Source organism: Emys orbicularis, chromosome 1 (assembly GCF_028017835.1).
Source record: "Emys orbicularis isolate rEmyOrb1 chromosome 1, rEmyOrb1.hap1, whole genome shotgun sequence".
Lineage (NCBI taxonomy): Eukaryota > Metazoa > Chordata > Testudines > Emydidae > Emys > Emys orbicularis.
In genome coordinates this window covers 353,181,570-353,199,694 of record NC_088683.1, presented here as the reverse complement: position 1 = coordinate 353,199,694, position 18,125 = coordinate 353,181,570, and the positions used below count along the sequence as shown (strand labels likewise).

Sequence of the window (18,125 nt, the reverse complement as noted above, 5' to 3'; positions counted from 1 at the left end):
TGCGTTCTAATCCTGGCCCCACTGCTGGGTAAGCGTGGCAAGTCACTGCCTCTCCGTGCCTCAGTTTCCCCATCTTTAAAAGGGAGATAGTGATACTTACTTCCCTTTGAGATCCACTGATGAAAAGTGCTATATAAGGCCTTGGTATTATTACTAAATATTAAGCAAAAAAAAAAAAAAAAAAGAGAGTGTGGAGCATGTTAATATGAAAAGGGCCAAAATGATCCTGGGTCTAACTCAGTTAGGGACAATAGAGATACAACTGGGGTAAATTAGGGGCAATGAAGTGTAAAAGCTGCAGTGAAGCACACGCCAATCTGGCCATTTATTCTTTGTTCTTTCTCTCTCTAAATATCTGTTTCAGCCTTATCCTGCACATACATTCAATTCCATTCAGGTTTCTATACCAAGTCACCAACCTTTCTCCCATTACCTGCTAGAGATGCACTATCTAAACTAAACCAAACACCCGCCCCAAATCATCCTTGCCTTGGGCTTCCCAGCGCATCCTGTCTTCTCTATGCCTGTGAGTCCCCTGGGACAGGGAGTGTCCCATAAAGCACTGAGCACACGGCTGGCACGTAACAAAGCATACCAATAACAATAATAGTGACATTATAATCTAATGACTGTGGAATTGTCTTCCTAGGGGAGTGGTGTCAGTCCTACACCCTGAGCCATATAAAACTAGATTGGACAAAACACTGGAGCACATATAGTAGGAGCTCTGGCAGGGGAGTGAACAAGAGACTGTCAGATTCCTTTGCCCACTTGGAAAATATTCAAATAAGCATATTAATGCTTTCTCCCATGCTGCCCCTCAACACGTGGGAGAAGCTCCCGTACCCATCCGCACAGTAACTCATTATCGTCCTTCAGATCCCTCCTTAAAACTCTCCTTTGCCATGAAGCCTACAAATAACTTACTAACAGTCGGCCTGCTGGTGAGCTGAGACACCACCTACCATCCTGACCAATATTGTCTCACTGTGATGCATCCGAAGAAGTGAGGTTTTTACCCACGAAAGCTTATGCCCAAATAAAACTGTTAGTCTTTAAGGTGCCACCAGACTCCTTGTTGTTTTTGTAGATACAGACTAACACGGCTACCCCCTGATACTTGCTCCCTTTCTGTCTGTCCCCATCTGTTGTCTCTTGTCTTATACTTAAGATTGTCAGCTCTTTGGGACACGGAGTTTCTTTTTGTTCTGTGTTTGTACAGCACCTAGCACATGGGGTCCTGGTCCATGACTAGGTATCACTGGGGGTTACAGACCCATGCTGGCCTGACAACCAAGCAGTTAATGCAGCAAGTACCAGCCAGCGCTGATTGGCAGCCTCATAGCCGCTAGGAGAAAAAAAGAGCTGAGAAGCAGAGGGGAGTGGGGCCTTGAAGAGGAGCAAGCAGGCTGGAGATGTAAAGTCCTGCCAGCCAGCTGGTGAGAAGATGCCCAGAGACAACACCGCAGAGAAGGGACAACCGGATCTACAGGCTGGAGAAGCCTACAGAGCCTAGGGAGGTAGGAAGGAGCTCAGGGCACAGCAGGAGGAGTTGTGGAGGATTGATTCTGCCTGTCTGGTTTAAGGACCCTGAGCTGGAACCCAGTGGAGTGGGTGGGCCGTGATTCCCTACAGACCCCTCAATAGAGACTTAAGAACTCTTATTATTATCATCATCATCATCCAACATCACACCTAGGAGCCCTAGTGGGAGCTGGTGTGTTAATGCATCTGTGCCCCCTTTGGTCAGACAGAACGTTGCACAGAGTCAGCTCAGGCTGGCAGGGGCAGCCAATCAGCTCCTCTTGGCTGAGTTTCTATAGTACTCCTGTTCTGGGCTATAGAGGGTGTTAGTTTCAGTCCCGCTGGGGTGTGCGGGTTTTCCCCTGTACTTGGTGGGGTCAGCTGATCCTGCTCCTCTGCGAGCCTGGAAACTCCTTTGGATCTTTCCCAAACCCCAGACTGAGATTTTCAAAGCTCAGTAAGATTTTCCGATATCCAGCTTAACTTTCCAGTTCCAACTAAAATTAACGGGAATTGGGCATCCACATCCTTTAAGTAGCTTTGAATATCTCAGCCTAAATCTATAGGTAAAATTCACTCAGTGCAGAGAGTTCAGTCCACACTATATACCACTTAAATCCTGTACTAAGAGCTTACGTGGGACCTGATGCTTTGCTCTTCGGCCATTCTACACTGGGGTGAATTTCATCCAGTGAATTTTATTCCATTAACATTACATGGAATACAAAATGGTGCCAAAGGCATATTATCCTAGCAGCACTTACTCATAAAATGTTGTCCATCCATTTTCATTGGTCTTGGTGGCAAGAAGACCAGAGTTGCCATGGTACGTCATCATACCCACTTCATGCCCTTGTGCTGTCACGCTCTTGAGAGCGCTGTTGGTGCCAATTGTCACCCAGTAGACCTGGCCATCTGGCACCACCAGCCAGAGTGGCATCCCAGTGGAATCTCTCCGGACATTGACTAAGTTACCATTGTTATCAGTGATCAAGGTTATGTCTCCATCTCCGGTGTAGGTAAAATTGTAAAGGTAATCTCCGGTGGGTAGGCTCTGGGTATAAAGGTGTTTACCGCTGGTGTCAAACAAGTAGAGTTCCTGGTCTATAGGAGAGGACAACTCATATAAGTTCTGTGTGTTGAGGTATGGCTTGTTTTTCCGAATAAAGCGGATTCGGATGTTTCCAAGGTCAGCAACATACAACTCCCCATCTGCGCACACTGCTAGGGAGGAAGGGGCATTGAGCTTGGCATCCTTTGCATAGCCATCATCCCCAGAGAAGCAGTCACAGTTGGCATCATTTTTGCAGTCACAGCTGCTTGGTGCACCAGCAACAAGGGAGATTTCCCCGTTGGTGGTGACCTGCCTGATGCGGTTGATCTTCTTCTCGTCGGTCTCAGCGATATACAGGACCCCGTTATGGGAGACGGCCAAAGCCGTGGCAGATTCCAAAGTTGCATGTATTGCCACTTTGCTGAGGAGGAAGTGATCAATGCCTGGGACCTGGCAGTGCATAGGCCTCCCGGCCACAATGCGCACTTGGTGATTTTCAGAGATCTGCAACACAACGTTATTATCGAGGACATACAGGGAATTATCCATCGGGTTGACTGCCAGATCTGTGGGCCACTCTAGACGAACCTAACAATGGAACAACACAAAGAAACTGTTAAAATGTCTATTTTTTCTATTTGCTTCCCAAAATCAGCCTTATCAATCAAATCTCTAAAAGCTTCCACTCATCCATCCAATAGCTAGGTACGTAGTGTGTTTGGCATGTGATTAAAAAGAGAAATAAGAGAGAGAACTAAATAAATATTTATTTGTATTGTGGGAGCACATCAAGGTCCCCAAGCGCCATTGTGCGAGGTGGTGTACAATCAGATAACAGAAAGATGGCCCCTACTCTAAACAGATTACAATCTATGTGTTCCAGAAGAGGTGCCTAAATGGCATGTGCAAGCTATACAGGCTTGTAGACAACATGGGTAGCTGTTTGTGCTACTAAACGTGCTGTGTTGTAACTGCATATTTTGTGCATGCAAGCTATGAACATCTTTTTGAAAACTTAGTACAGGCCTTGGGATCCAGGCATTGGTCCTGAAACCATGGATAAATATGAATTCTCAATCAATTCAGTTTATTTATTTCACTGCATGAAATCAAATGCTTGCTTCACAGTGTTTTTTCATGGCGTTAAGCATTATGGAAGACCAAATTTAAGTAATAATAATGCTTTACCAACTCATTTTGTATATGGGTAAACTGAGGCAGAGAGCGGTTAAAGCCACAGTGAGTCAGGAGTAGAGGTGAGAGTCGGGGATCCCAATTTCCTGCTCTAACCATGGAACATATTGCCTCTCAATTGAGGATACTGTTTGATTTGCTAAGAATAATCCCAAACCTAAGAGAATTTTACCTCTACGTGGGTAACGTAGCTCTAACATGAAAATTTCAATATAATTTGGCATCCTTTTACATTCCAAGACATTTCAGTGTTAATAAGAGCCGTAGAAATACACTTTGAGATAATTTTATTTTGTTTCATATAAAAAGAAGTGGTTCGACATTGAGCTGAAGGGAGCCAAATAATTTTAAGAGGGTCTCCCGCAGCATGTGTGATTTTGCAGTGGGAGGGATGGAGAGCAGGTCTGTCTGGAGGATGTTTTGGTCACCTTAAAAAGAATGAGGAGTACTTGTGATACCTTAGAGACTAACAAATTTATTTAAGCATAAGCTTTTGTGGGCTAAAACTCACTTCATCAGATGCATGCAGTGGAAAATACAGTAGGAAGAGATATATATACACACACAGAGAACATGAAAAAATGGGTGTTGCCATACCCACTATAACGAGTGTAATCAGTTAAGGTGGCCTATTGTCAGCAGGAGAAAAAACAACTTTTGTAGTGATAATCAGGATGACCCATTTCCAACAATTGACAAGAAGGTGTGAGTAACAGTAGGGGGAATAGTTCTACTTTGTGTAATGACCCATCCACTCCCAGTCTTTATTCAAGCCTAATTTAATGGTGTCTAGTTTGCAAATTAATTCCAATTCAGCAGTTTCTTGATGGAGTCTGTTTTTGAAGTTTTTTTGTTGTAGTATTGCCACTTTTAGGTCTGTAATTGAGTGACCAGGGAGATTGAAGTGTTCTCCAGCTGGTTTTTGAATGTTATGACGTCTGATTTGTGTCCATTTATTCTTTTGCGTAGAGACTGTCTGGTTTGGCCAATGTACATGGCAGAGGGGCATTGCTGGCACATGATGGCATATATCACATTGGTAGAATCTCTCCAGGGCAGGCTTTTAAACAGTTTTTTGGCCAACCGTTCTTAAAAGATCTCTCATAGTGATAGTCCTAGTCATAGTGAAAGTTTCTAGAGTCCAGTTCCCTGATTCCCCAAGCTGCAGCAGCACCAGCCCTGGCCCTGGTGTAAGTTTGAGTTACCCGTTAGGTTGCTACAACATATGACAGCTGATTGTAGTCCCTAAGGGATCATATGCCAATTTAAAATTTGCAGAGCAGAGATGCTCATCCCCTCCCTGCTCCTGTTATGCCGCTTCCTTCCCCTGTACCCTGGGGTAATGTTGCGCTGTTGTGACTTTACAATGACACATATCATGGCACACACACTGCAGTGCAATGTTAGGGTGCCCCTCTGCCACTCTGATACATCTCTTTCTGCCACCTTATCCCTGGCTGCTGTTTCTCCTTGTCCCCACCTTCTCTAGCTCTTTGGAAGGATGTGAAGGGGTCACCAGTAGACTGAGGCCTAGAGAACTCACTCTCACTGCTGCCTTTGTATGAGACCAAGCAGCGTTAGAGGAGCTCCTGTCAGATCCACAGACACCCCAAGAGCCCCACATGGCTCTCGAGCCACTGGCCGCGTGTCACTGCTAGAGAGCATCGAACATATGGTCTGGTTTTGATCCTTCAATCATGTTCAAACTCTTCCTACACTTATTTATTAAAGGGTGCCAGTTACAACACAGGTTGGTCTTGTGACTTCTAACACCCTAGTTTGTGAGGCATGAGTCTCAGTGCTAGACACAGCGAGCTAAGCGCTGGCTAGTCTCCCTCTGCTCCACTCTCAAAAATCCCCATCTTTTCTTGGCTCCTGGCCTACTTTAACCCTTCCTGTGGTACAACATTATAGCCTGTGGTTTTCCCTTCAATAATGCATGTCTCCATACATTCCCATATAGTCTTTAGAGCATTGCTCCACTGCAGCCTTGAGTTAGCGTCAAGAGCAGAGTTTACTCAGAACTGACAAGGGAATTTTCAGTTCCTTAAAACCCACTTCTTGTCAATGTTGGCAGCTAAATATTTCATGCCCTCTGGTCTCGCAGTGCCTCAGGGGCCTGACTGCTGAGACTTTTCTAGTCACTATAAATGATGAAAAGATAGTTCCCCAAGCTGAGTTTTTTTTAAAACTTGTCTGTTGTGTCTGTCTGTCTCAGAACTATCTGAGAACAGCTCCTTTCACTTTAAAGAATGGGGAGACGGGGGATGCAGATGGCATATTTTGAACCCATCTCAGAACTGTTTAAAGAGGACATTATTATATAAAAGCTATAAGCGAGCTGAAAATATATTTTTAAAAAGCCTGGTCCACAATAAACTTCCTCTGATTGGCACTAAGATCCTGTTAAAGAAAGGAATATGCTTGTGAGATGGGGGCCATTATGCTGCAAGATGGCCTTTAACCATCAAAATTTACCTCTATATGAGGCATGAGAGCTTTTAAACTTGTAATTTTAGCTTTTCATGAATTGCGGACAGTGGGAACCTGCTACAAAGAAGCAAGAGTAATCTTTTCAAATTAGGGGGGAAAACATGAAGAATAGATTCCATATGGGAGCATGAAAATTATGTAGGTAGTTACAAAAGGGAAACCCCATTGATATCCATTGTGGCTGAATAACAGTACTTAGCCCACCAGCTAGGATTTGTATTTTTGCAGAACGGGGTGACATTCCTCCGGCCAGCCAATAATAAATGGCAAAAAAGGTTTTAAATGACTGTACCTCCAAACTGGCATTATTTGATGGGATGGGCAGCACCCCAGAAAATTGAGTCCTGGCCAGTAACAGGTTTGCCTACTGTCCCAGCCACAAATAAAGAAATAATCAAACACAGAACTTTTTGGGTTTTTTGCCTTTAACCAGCAGGACTTAAAAGCCCAGGATGACGGTAGTGGCAACCAATTTGCAATTTGATGCAATTCAAGATACTTGTTTTCCAGCTGATGCTAATTTTGGCACCACAGCATCCTATCACTATTTCCCAGATGTTAATTTGATTCAGTCCTAAAACTGTGCTGTGCCAAATTATCTAGTGACAAAAAAGCAAGCCTGCCCCTAGTCGTTATAGGAGAGCAAGAGTAAAACTGGCCTGGTCTTTTGATTTGATACAAGTTTTGGTACCTGAGAAATGTCCATGGCAGAGTCACAGCTGAGAGGCCTGGCAGATGTCAAGTCATTGGAGCCCAGCATAGTTGAGATAATCCCATTCTGGTCAATACGTCTGATCATGGTGCCGTCTACAAAGTAAATCAACCCAAACTTGTCCACAGTGATGCCTAGGAAGGAGAAGAGCAGGGAAATCACAAATGAAAGGTCACCAGAGGATAACAAAATACCTTGCTGAGGCAACAAATGTTTTTTAGCATTGCTCGACATATGCCCAGGAGCGCCACCAGCTTTTCTGCTGCCCTAGGCGGCGGAAGGTCCCGCCCCGAAATGCCGCCGCGGTCGCCGCCCCACAAATTGTAGCGCCCTAGGCGACCGCCTAGTTTGCCTAATGGGTTGCGCCGGCCCTGCATATGCCTTTTTATAAATGATGATGTCTAAAGGCTTGTGCCAACTCTCACCGGAGTGAAAGGAGTTCAGGGCCTAAGTGAATGAGGACGCTGGGAGAAATTTATTAATGGAATAAAAGTTAATTATACTTGATTTGGCCAACCAGTGGGCCAATGAAACCTGGCACTACTCCACTGAAGTCAGTAGCAACTAACTGCAGCAGAGAACTAGGCCCTACAATTTTATTTAGGAATCACTGTCCATTCTTTGAACGTAGTACGGGATTTTCAATGAATTGCTGAAAGAAAAAGAGAGCTTTTCCATATATTAATCCCACAGCATTTTAACTAACCTTTCTGTGAACACATGTAGACCACTTATTTCATTGTCTTATTCCCCTTTCTCATAAGACACATTCTAAATGTCTGATTTGAACTTTTCCATCTTTAGCTTCAGACCACTGCTCCACCTTTAACCACCCTCAGGCCCCTTCTAGCATCACTTCTCAAGCACTTGCCCTGTTTACACAACCTCCCTTAATTCTCTTTTTCCCAGGCTATCTGTACTCTGCATTTCTAAAGCCCCTGTCATAAGAGGCTCTCATAGGGCTTTATACTTACAAATTAGACCTCACAGCACCCTTATGGGCTAGGCATGATCATCTTCATTTTGCAGATGGGAAAAATGAGAGATAAAGTGACTCTCACAAGGTCGCACAGTGAGTCACTGGCAAAGCCCGGAACAGAAATCAAGGACCACATTCACCTCTCTTTCATATTGGTATAAATCAAGAGTAGAAGTTAATGGAATTCTCAATCTTAGTGTTTTATACAGCTGCCCATCACTGTAATACCTTAGCCCCTTCAATAGAAAATGAATGGCAATATTGAAAGTCCATGGTGGACTTCATGGAGTCTCTGACAGGTCTCCCTTTTCAGGTTAAAACTATGCTTGGGGAAGGGTTTTTCCATCTTTTAGAGTCTATTAATTTCGTATTTTGGGTTCGGGTTTCTTAGGATAGGAGAAAGTAACAATGATGTGAATGTCATTCTACTGCTCAAAAGGCCCTTTTTGAAGAGGAAGGTTTTGCAGCATTTCCTATAGACAGTCAGACTCTTGGCTCCCCTGATCTCCTCTGGGAGTATGGTTAATAACCAGATCCCCTGGCTGAGAACGCTTTGTCCTCAGCTTCCACATGCTTTGTCCCAGGCTTTGTGATGTGCACTGCCCCAGAGGAGTGCAACTATACTTTGAAATTCAGTCTTTGATGTAGCTGCGGCTTGAGCCATTAATTGCTTTGAAGATTAGGACCAAAGCCTTAAACTGACATCAGAAGCTGACTGGGCCTGACATTGGTGCATGGGCCTGATGAGCTCATGGTGACCTAAACCATGGAGAAAGCGTGCAGCCGCATCCCGTATCAGCTGAAGTCTGAGCATCATCTTCACATTCAACTTCAAATACAGTGAATTACAGTAATTCAGTCTGGAGGACATGAATGCATTGATCACTGTGTCCAGGTCCTCATCTGTGCTTACGGGACAAAGATTCATAGTGAGCTGGAAGTGAAAAAGGGCATTTCTAGATACTGATGCTACCTGGTCATACAAGCTTAGTGAGGAGTAAAACAGGACGCTGAGGCTTCACAATACTTTGATGAAGGGGGCTGTACACCTTTAATGAAAGGTGGAGACAACATCTTGGCCAGTTCTTTGAAGTGTGTCCCCTTTCCGACTAGCATCACTTTGGTCTTGCTTGGGTTCAGCTTTAGCCAGCCATTCTTTAACCAGGAGTTGGATTTCTTGGCTGCATTCTGATGTTTTAGCAGTGGCAGTGGTTGCATTGGTTTACAATGAGATATCTAGTGGAATAATACTGGCATACTGTTGGCAGCTAAGTCCTTGGCATCTCACTAGCTCACCCACCAGTCTGGGACATGTACATTACAGATACTTGTGAGAATCTGCAGGTGAGGACCTTTGGAGAGAAGGAGCAGATACCTAACACCACCCTCTGAGTTCTGTGGCAGAAGAATGATTGAAACTACTGTAGTGCTGGGCCATCTACTCCTGCTATGTCACGTAGATGGGTTGGCAGTAGCTTGTGCCCCACTGTGTCAAAGGCTGCAGAGAGGTCCAGTAATATGAGCATAGAGATCTTGCCTTTCCCATGGACTTAAGGAGGTTGTCTTTTAATGCCACTAGAACAGTTTCTGTGCTGTGCCGTGGTCTGAACCCTGATTGTGAGCCAACCAGGAGGTCACATGCCATTACAGCTTGGTGGTTACTATTTTCTCAGTTATATTGCCCAGGAATGGGTGGTTGGACTTGGGATGGTACTGCGCTTTTCAAAGGGTTTAGTAGGTATGCATCTCTGAAGAAGGGCATCAACTATTTCCATTAGTAGTGGGCTTAGTTCTTTACTGGTTTTTATCAGCCAAGAGGGGCCGGAACCCATTTCAAAGCTTGGGGCTTTAATATTTTTCAGAGCTTCTTGAGCTCCAGCATATGTGATGGGTACAAGCTCAGTCAGGGGTGGGGGCTGGATAATACAATTTGGTCAGGACTGGAATTTTCTTTCCTAGTTAGTTCCATATGTTTTCGGTTGAGCTTATCAGCCAAGTATGCTGACAGCTCTTCACAGCGGTCGACACTTGGGTCTGATGTCTGGGTAATGCAGTCTGGGCTGATTAGCCAGCTACAGCAAAATCAGGCCATGTGTATATTTGCTTCCAGGGTTCAGTTCTAACCACCAACACAATACAACTTTATTTTGCAAAGTATCTTTCCTAAAAATGGTAATCCCAAATGCTTTAGTGAGTTAAACGTTATACTTGTCTAGTTAAATAGTAACAGGGAAAGAGAATTCAGTGGTATAGACAAAGGAAGAAAAGGGCCTGATCCTTGGTTTAGCCTGAGTCCCCTTTTCCCTGCTGGCTTAAAGCTGCCCTAAAGGCGTAGATGGGGATTCCTGATGTAGGGAAATCCTAATGCTGCTATTATGTCACCTGCTCCATCCTGCTCTCCATGCAGGCTGTGTATGAGGGCAGTGCAGGGCCTCTGGTTATCGTGGGCCAACAGAATGGTCCCTAGTGGACTGTCCAGCTGCTCTTTAGGCTGGAGGCTGGCAGGGGAGAAAGGAAGGCTGTTTAGAGCCCTCTCAGCTTCCCCTCATTGCCCAATGAACTCACCACAGATCAAACCCAGGAGATGGGATACAGGCATTAAATAAGTGCCATCAGCCTCTCTTCGTATGGTGTATATTCCACACTAGGTCACTTTACTTGCTCTTCTTGGAATTAAACTTTCTGATGTTCTCATAATGAGGAGCTCCACCCTCCTTTAGACCGATGCCTTGGAAACGGGTAGTTTTCAGTTTGGAGGGAGAGAAGTAGCTGATGGTTACTGTGTAGCAGACTATAGTGGTCAGGGCTATTCTCGGGCTTAATTTACCACTTCAACTCTTAAAGGAATTTTCATTTTTCCTCTCTGGAAGGGGACCCTTTTGGGGAGTTAATTACAGGAAGTTCCATCTTTTGGGCAGGCTACTTACAGTAGGCACAGCTGAGTCTAGTTCACATGCTGAACCGAAGGCCTCTGAAATGTAAGCTGCATTAGCACAAGCCGTCTCTCGTTTACCTACAGCAACACAATTAGAATTAAAGATGGTTGGCCTGCAAATCAAAAGCCCAGGTGTGCAGATACCTTAATCAGATGAGATTCCCACTGAAGTTACCTGAGTAAGGACTGCAGTACGGCACCTCAGAATTTTAAGATCTGGGCTGCCAAATGTGAAATCACCCCAGCTCCTCTGGGGTGGTCAACATCCTTTAGCAAGCAGGGCTTGCAGTGCCATTGAAGTGTCATGATAATGCGTTATGCTGGTGGAACGCTGTGTCATGAGGGCATTTCTTTTGTAACGTCAGGGCCTCGTGGCCTGATGACAGGACAGCACGAAGCTGCAGGGCGAACTGACACCAGAGAGTAGGAACAGCTAAAAGTAGTTACCCTACACCTGGGCACCTATTAACCAAAAATCCCAATAAGATCATGTGAAATGAATGCGGCAGCTCATGGCGCACAGCTCAGTACATACGATGCTGAATGGAGATCCTCGTCCGATGGCAGAGAAGATGTAAAGGAATGGGATCTCCTCTAATCCTCACAACCCAAATACAAGTTAGTTAGGTTCAGAAGAAACCTATACATGGAGCTTCCTTGTCTGGCTGGATAAATGCTTGTCTTTCCTGTTATTTTTTTATTCTGCTAGAATTGATGAGCACTTAGTGAACAATTGAGGTTTTGCTCATGCATTCAGTACTACACACCGACGGAAATGATCTGTCCTCAAATTAATTACTTCATTTTGCATCTCTTTTGTGGCGCTGAATGGATGGACTTTTCCCCCCCTTCTGAAACGATCTTCATATTGTGTCAGTCTTGTCACTTGGATCTCTGTTAATTGCAGGCTTCTTGGCAATTTCACTGCCACAACATTTTCGGGACAAGACCCACTGGCGAGTGCTTAGATGGAAACAAAACACTCTGACAAGCTAGAGTTCTAATATTTTTTTTAAAGCTTGCTTGTAGAATAAGATCAGTATTAGCAGATGATAATTAGAAAGTGATAACACTTTAATGTACAGAGTATACTGAAATTCATTAGCATCTGAAAGCTCTGCCACGCTCTGTGTTAAATGAATTGGAAGGGCCAGACCAATGATTAACAAATACCACCGATCCTGCAACTGCCACCTGTGTTTTATCTATTGATCTGCTGTATTTCTAATATGCCCTGTTTCAGCAGAGGAGCCAAGGAGGGAATGGGCCATGGAGAGTCCAGGTGAGGGTTTTGATACCTTGGGCCTGACTCTTCATCGGCTACAGCTAGCTCTGCAAGATTGTCACATTCATCTTCTTGAGTATTTTCTGGCAAGTGGGAGAGATCCCCCTGCTGAAGCTGTCCATGCAAGCAAAGACCTCTGCTTCCCTGGTAGCTGCATACAAGCTGGAAAGGGGACCTTGCTTCTCTGTTGCAAACCAAAGTTCCTGCTCCCATGCCTAGATTAATATTTTGGGTCAAGACGTGGCTTCAGACTTAGAAAGAGTAGAGCCTTGCAGAGCTAGCTGCAGAATGAATCTTCCAAAAGCTTCCCTGGCCAGCAGCTGCCCGAACTCCTGGATACATTCAGCCTCAGTGTTAATAATTTATTGAGATGAATGGGGAGCAAGTCACATTAGTCAGAGCTATTTACTCAGGTGACTCAACAAATTCATGGGTGGAAGTAGAGCTGGATGAAAGTGGGGACAAAATGTATATGAAAATTCACGTGACATGTTTTGGCAGTTTGTTGCTTGTGATTCCCGTTCCCACCCTAGATGTGGTTTTATTTTTCAAAATTTCCAAAGGCCAAACAGGTTCTACATTGAAGCACAAGAAATATCAGAGATGCCTTAATGCATCAATTCACACCGGTTTCACTTTTGAGGTGGAGGAGCAGCCTCCCAAGAGTTCAAATCACTAAGAGGCTGGATCATGAAGCTGGGAGTCCAGAACTCTTGAGTTCTGCTCCCCTCAGTGGCCCCCATAATACTTTGCACAATTTCATAACAACATACTACAAATATTATTTAGGTAAGCCTCACAACACCCCTAGGAGGAAGGAAAGTATGATTTCCCCCACCTTCTAGAGGGGGAAATGTAGGAATCATAACTAGCCCACACATAACAAAGATTCACAACTGGAGCCGACACGAAAGGTCGCTAAATCAGTTCTCGTTTCTGGGATGCCATAACAATAATGTCATCTGTATGTCAAGAAAAATAATTTCCCAACCCGTCTAGCCAGGAGAGACACAGCCCTGCTGTCTCCACCTCCATTGCTCCACTGTGAAAGCGACACATGAAAAGCCCCATGTATTTGTCAGGAGGTTCCCCCACTCCAGAGATTCCAGCCAGGTGCACAGGCTTGGAGATGGGAGTGCTGATGGAAAACAGGGTCCTATAACCTCTCCCTGTGACGGAGAGAGAAACCTGCCACACCCTGACGCTAAATGTGCAGATGTAGCTAGGCAGGAGGCCCAAGTGTGACTTTTTTGTTTTTAAAGCCAACACCTCGTAAATAATTCCCTAGGTTCCTAACCAACAGGCAACAAGACATGCAACCAGAGAGGCAGAAGGGGCTCCTTGCGCATTTAACTCATCTATAACAGCAGCATCAGTCAGTCTCTGCAGAGGATCTTCCCTCACTTTTACACATGCAGCCGTCCATCATATAGTATGAATGAAGGTATTTCCTCTAAAAAAAATAAAACCGCAGGGCTGACTTCCCTTCGGCTGCAACCCAGCCACTGCATTTGAATACAATCCATCGTTAAAGTGAGAACAAGTCTTTGCAACACAAGCCTGTCAACACTGAGCAAAACCAAATGAGTGTAAAGGCCACCATCCCAGTGAGATAACACATGCATGGGAAGCATATGTCCTACTTGGAAAGGTATCTGGGCTTTTTGGGTGAAATGTTTGAATAAAGATGTGAAAGCCAACAGTACCCTCTCTCCTCCATATATCACAGCCTCACTGCAATCTGGTCTTAAGACTGGATTGATCAAGGAACAGTGGCTGGCTCAGGAGGTTGGTAATTGCATGCAGAGCTCGTCAATTTGAGATTGCCAGTCTGAGGACTTGGCTACATAAAGAGTTGCACTGGTTTGACTAAACGTGTGATTTTAAACCAAATTAGTTCAACCAGTGTAAAAGTCTATGTAAACTCTCTTATTTTGGTTTAAGCGGGCTTATTTCAGTTTAGGTTAAATTGACCAGAACAGGTTTAAACTACATTGAAATAAGACACTTTTGTATCAAAATCAGTGTCCACATAGCCTTTTGCATGGGCTTAACTATAATGGTTAAAATCATATTTGTAGTTAAACCGGTGTAACTTTCTCGTGTAGACAAGCCCTGTATCACAAGGGATCAAACTGCAGTGTGTAACCCTGGCTTCAACTTACCTCTGAGAGATACCTGAGGGGTTTGTCTCTATTTTATATACAGCAACACTTGCAGAGCCTTTTATGCCAATAAAGTCTCAATGAACTGAACTGAATTTAACTGAATGTAGTCCAGATGGGTAGTGACCAAAAGTTGTAATTCTCTCATGGTGTTTTGGGGGGCTAAGTGGTATATGAAATGGATTGGTCCTCTCAGTACAGTTCACACTGGACACAAGTCCATAAAATCACCCCTCTCCAAATTGGCACCATTCTTAGCAGTCTCAATACAAGGCTAAGGACTGGAAGGGCCTGGGGTTGAACAATCCATTTATCCCTAGCAGTGATCCCTCCAGCTCAGGACTAAGGCCTGGTCTACACTGGGGGGGAGTGGGGAGGGATATTGACCTAAGATACGCAACTTCAGCTACAAGAATAGCGTAGCTGAAGTCGACGTATCTTAGGTCGACTTACCTCGCGTCCTCACGGTGTGGGGTTGACTGCTGCCGCTCCCCCGTCAACTCTGCTTCCGCATCTCGCCGCAGTGGAGTACAAGAGTCGACGGCAGAGGAATCAGGGATCGATTTATCGCATGTACACTAGACACGATAAATCGATCCCCGATAGATTGATCACTACCCGCCGATCCAGCGGGTAGTGTAGACGTACCCTGAGGCATGTTAGCGGGTTGCCCTGGGGAAGCTTGTATACCTGTTCTGTGGTATTCCAGAACTGTTGGTTTGGCACCTTTTTCAAAGCCCGCTTTAAAATGCTTGTAGGAAGAGGCTGCGTCTTACCCCTGGGGTTAGTGAGTGTTGCTTCGGTGCCTTTGCCCCCATCTCCGCAGCGGGTTTCATCAAAGGGAAGGCACTGATCCCCAGTCCCTGCCACCACCTCCGAATTCTTGACAACATCCTTCACGATGGAGGTCGACTTGATCTTATAGATGCGTCGGCTGTTAGTGTCAGAGAGGTAGATGGAGCCAGTGATTGGGTCTGATGTTAGGTAATACTTGTGAGCTGGGCTGTGGCTGAAAAACAAATACACAGGAGTGTTATCTTCATTGGTAGATTTCAGTGTTTGTTTCCCCAAGCACACCGGGCAGCATTAATAGTTTGGAGGAATAAAACGTTGAAGGAGATGCTATGCATCCGAAGAAGTGAGGTTTTTACCCACGAAAGCTTATGCCCAAATAAATCTGTTAGTCTTTAAGGTGCCACCAGACTCCTTGTTGTTGTTGAAGGAGAAGCGCTGCAGCTCTGCAGCCCGGGGATTTAGCTCATTATTGCGTACACTCCAATAGTACTAGCGCTGGGTACATCACAAGCCAATTAAAGAGAAGCAATGTGGTCCAATATATAGGGAACTGGAGTGGGAGTCACTGCAGTTTGATCTTGGGTAAGTCACTTCGCGCCTCTCTATGACTCAGTTTCTCCGTCTGTTAAATGGTCATAATGAAAAAAAAATAACTTCTTTTGTAAAGTGCTTTGAGATCTAGGGGTAAAAGGCACTATCTAAAAGCTAAGTATTAATATTCATGTAGTGTTTGATTCTGCTGTCATTGAATTTAATGGCAAAATTCTCATTTACTTAACAGAGTCCTGAGGGTCCTATTCTATGCCTGTGGAAGTAAATGGGAGTTTTGCCATTGAATTCAACGGGGGCATCGATCAAACTCTTAAAATCACTCTCAAAGAGGTTGAATGATTTGCCCAAAGTAACACTGCAGGCCAGCAGCAGAGAAGGGACTACAGGCTAGGAATCCTGATTCAAGTCTGCTCTAACCACTAGACATCGCTGCCTCCAGAAAAACTAGAAAGCAGGTTGAGAAAACACTGTGGGCAGACTGAAAAATGATATATTGCTTTATATAAATGCTACTGAGACCAAAGTCAGAAATGGATCAAGCAACAGAGTCTAAATAGAGACTGTATAATAGAATTAGATGGAAACAGCGGTAGACTTGAATTTAGACATTTATTTAAGCCAAGGTCTTTGGAGGAAACTATATACAGTATAATATTATCTCTCTATTATTCAACTTAAGTGTTTGCCATTGCTAGCTATTGATTTACACTCTCTTCTGAGCCTGGGAATCAACAATGTTAAACCTATGGCATGAACCCAGCTCTACTTCCCTCTCGGAGTTGCAAGTTAACTGTCAGGACATGTTGAAAATTTCTTCTCCTACATACTCCACTTTCTCTAAAGTCATCGGATCCCCACTAAATTCAGTGGCAAATGTACAGGGGGTGGATTTTGCACTCAATGAGCATTAAGCCATCCTAGTGATCAGTTATTCTATGAGCTGCCAGTTGGGGAAGTCGGTGTGGCAATGCTGATTCCCCGCCCCTTTATCAGGAATTGCTCTCGCCCTTTCTTTTCAAAATACTGCATGAGTCTCAATTTTAAAAGCCATGCATTGGTTCTTCATTCAAATTACTTACTGCTTTGGAAAAAAGCCTTTTTGATTTATCCTGGAAGATCCCTTGTGATTTATCCTATTAAAGTCTGAACAGATTTCATCTCCACAAATGACACTGATTCGTGCTAAATAAAATGCTCTGACCTTCAAGACAGCTCCACCTGGCAGTTCAGTCTCCATCTGTATTCCTTTCCAATGACAGCAGGCTGGTAGGGTATTATTTCATTTACCTACATGTCACTCACATTAAGCAAGTGGCTTCCACCCTGGTGAAAAAAGGTGCCCTATGGGAATCCACCATCCATTTTGATCAGGCCCTTGTGTTTTCAGCTAACTGCCTTTACAAGGCTCAGTTGAATGTCAGTCAGCCTTTGAGCTGTTCATAATCTCTACTATGTGAAAAAAGGTGGACAGAGGAGGACATTAATAAGAATACTTTGCCATTTTGCAGTGTCATTTGCCTGGGAACCAGGAGTCCTGACTCTCAGTCCCCGCAAAATATTACTAATGTCATTTATTATTGGACTTCATAGCCTTGCTCTGGTGGTTTGTATCCTGATTTGTCTTAGCTGTAACTTTCTCACAAAGAGAGAGCCCCAAATAGTCCCTAATCTTAACCCCCACATAGAATGAAAGCAAAATCGACACCAAAGTCAATGCCAGTCCATTTTAACAACTGATCAGACAACCAAATAGAACAGCTCCGATTAGCAGGAAAAAAAAATCAAAATGCCACCTCTTGCCCAAATTTCATCAGTCACTTTAACAGCTGTCCCTTCTATGTAATATTGGTAAAAGCTACTGGTAGCCCAAGGTTAGAGTTACTAATCTAGGTTCTCATTTTAGATTCCTGGAATGAGTGAGTGTTAATTCACAGATTCTAAGGACAAATCGGACTGGCTGCTGCTAGTGTTAATCCTCTGTAAATGCGTTATCACAGTAGCATGGTTATAATTACTAATAAAGTGAACCTTAGAAAGGTAGGAGGTAAAGATTTATTTTAAATAAACCACTCATCAGATGGTAATCGCTTTGGGTGACTTGCAGCCTGGTCTGGATTTCAACCAGTGATCCAGCAGTGAAAGGCTCCTCAGTCAACTAATCACCCTTCTAAAGCCAGCTTTGTTGTTACTATTGCAAATGGCTTTATACCAAATGCTGTCATTTCAGCTGCCCTGCACTGGACCAACAATAGGGATCAAAAAGCATCTAGTTAATTCCTATTGGTTCAAGTCTTAGTCCATCTCTCAGTCTTATGGCTTGACCCCTTTGCACTCTCAAAACAACAGAAAGCAGCAGGCAGAGCAACAATAACTGATGGAGTGAGCTATGCTGCTAGACAAAATCAGAAGCTGTGCCTATCCTTTGATCTGATTACAC

At 44.2% G+C, this 18,125-nt stretch overlaps 1 protein-coding gene across 4 annotated transcripts in view; it reads right to left on the bottom strand.

The window, feature by feature from the left end:
* TENM4 (teneurin transmembrane protein 4) overlaps positions 1 to 18,125 on the bottom strand; it is a 427,958-nt gene that overhangs the window by 38,455 nt on the left and 371,378 nt on the right. For all 4 annotated transcript variants that reach the window (XM_065406816.1, XM_065406791.1, XM_065406800.1 and 1 more), the window contains 3 exons: positions 15,118 to 15,350; positions 6,957 to 7,111; positions 2,289 to 3,166 (listed from right to left, as the gene is read on the bottom strand). In XM_065406816.1, the coding sequence (XP_065262888.1) occupies positions 2,289 to 3,166; positions 6,957 to 7,111; positions 15,118 to 15,350 (1,266 nt within the window). The remainder of the gene's footprint in view (positions 1 to 2,288; positions 3,167 to 6,956; positions 7,112 to 15,117; positions 15,351 to 18,125) is intronic.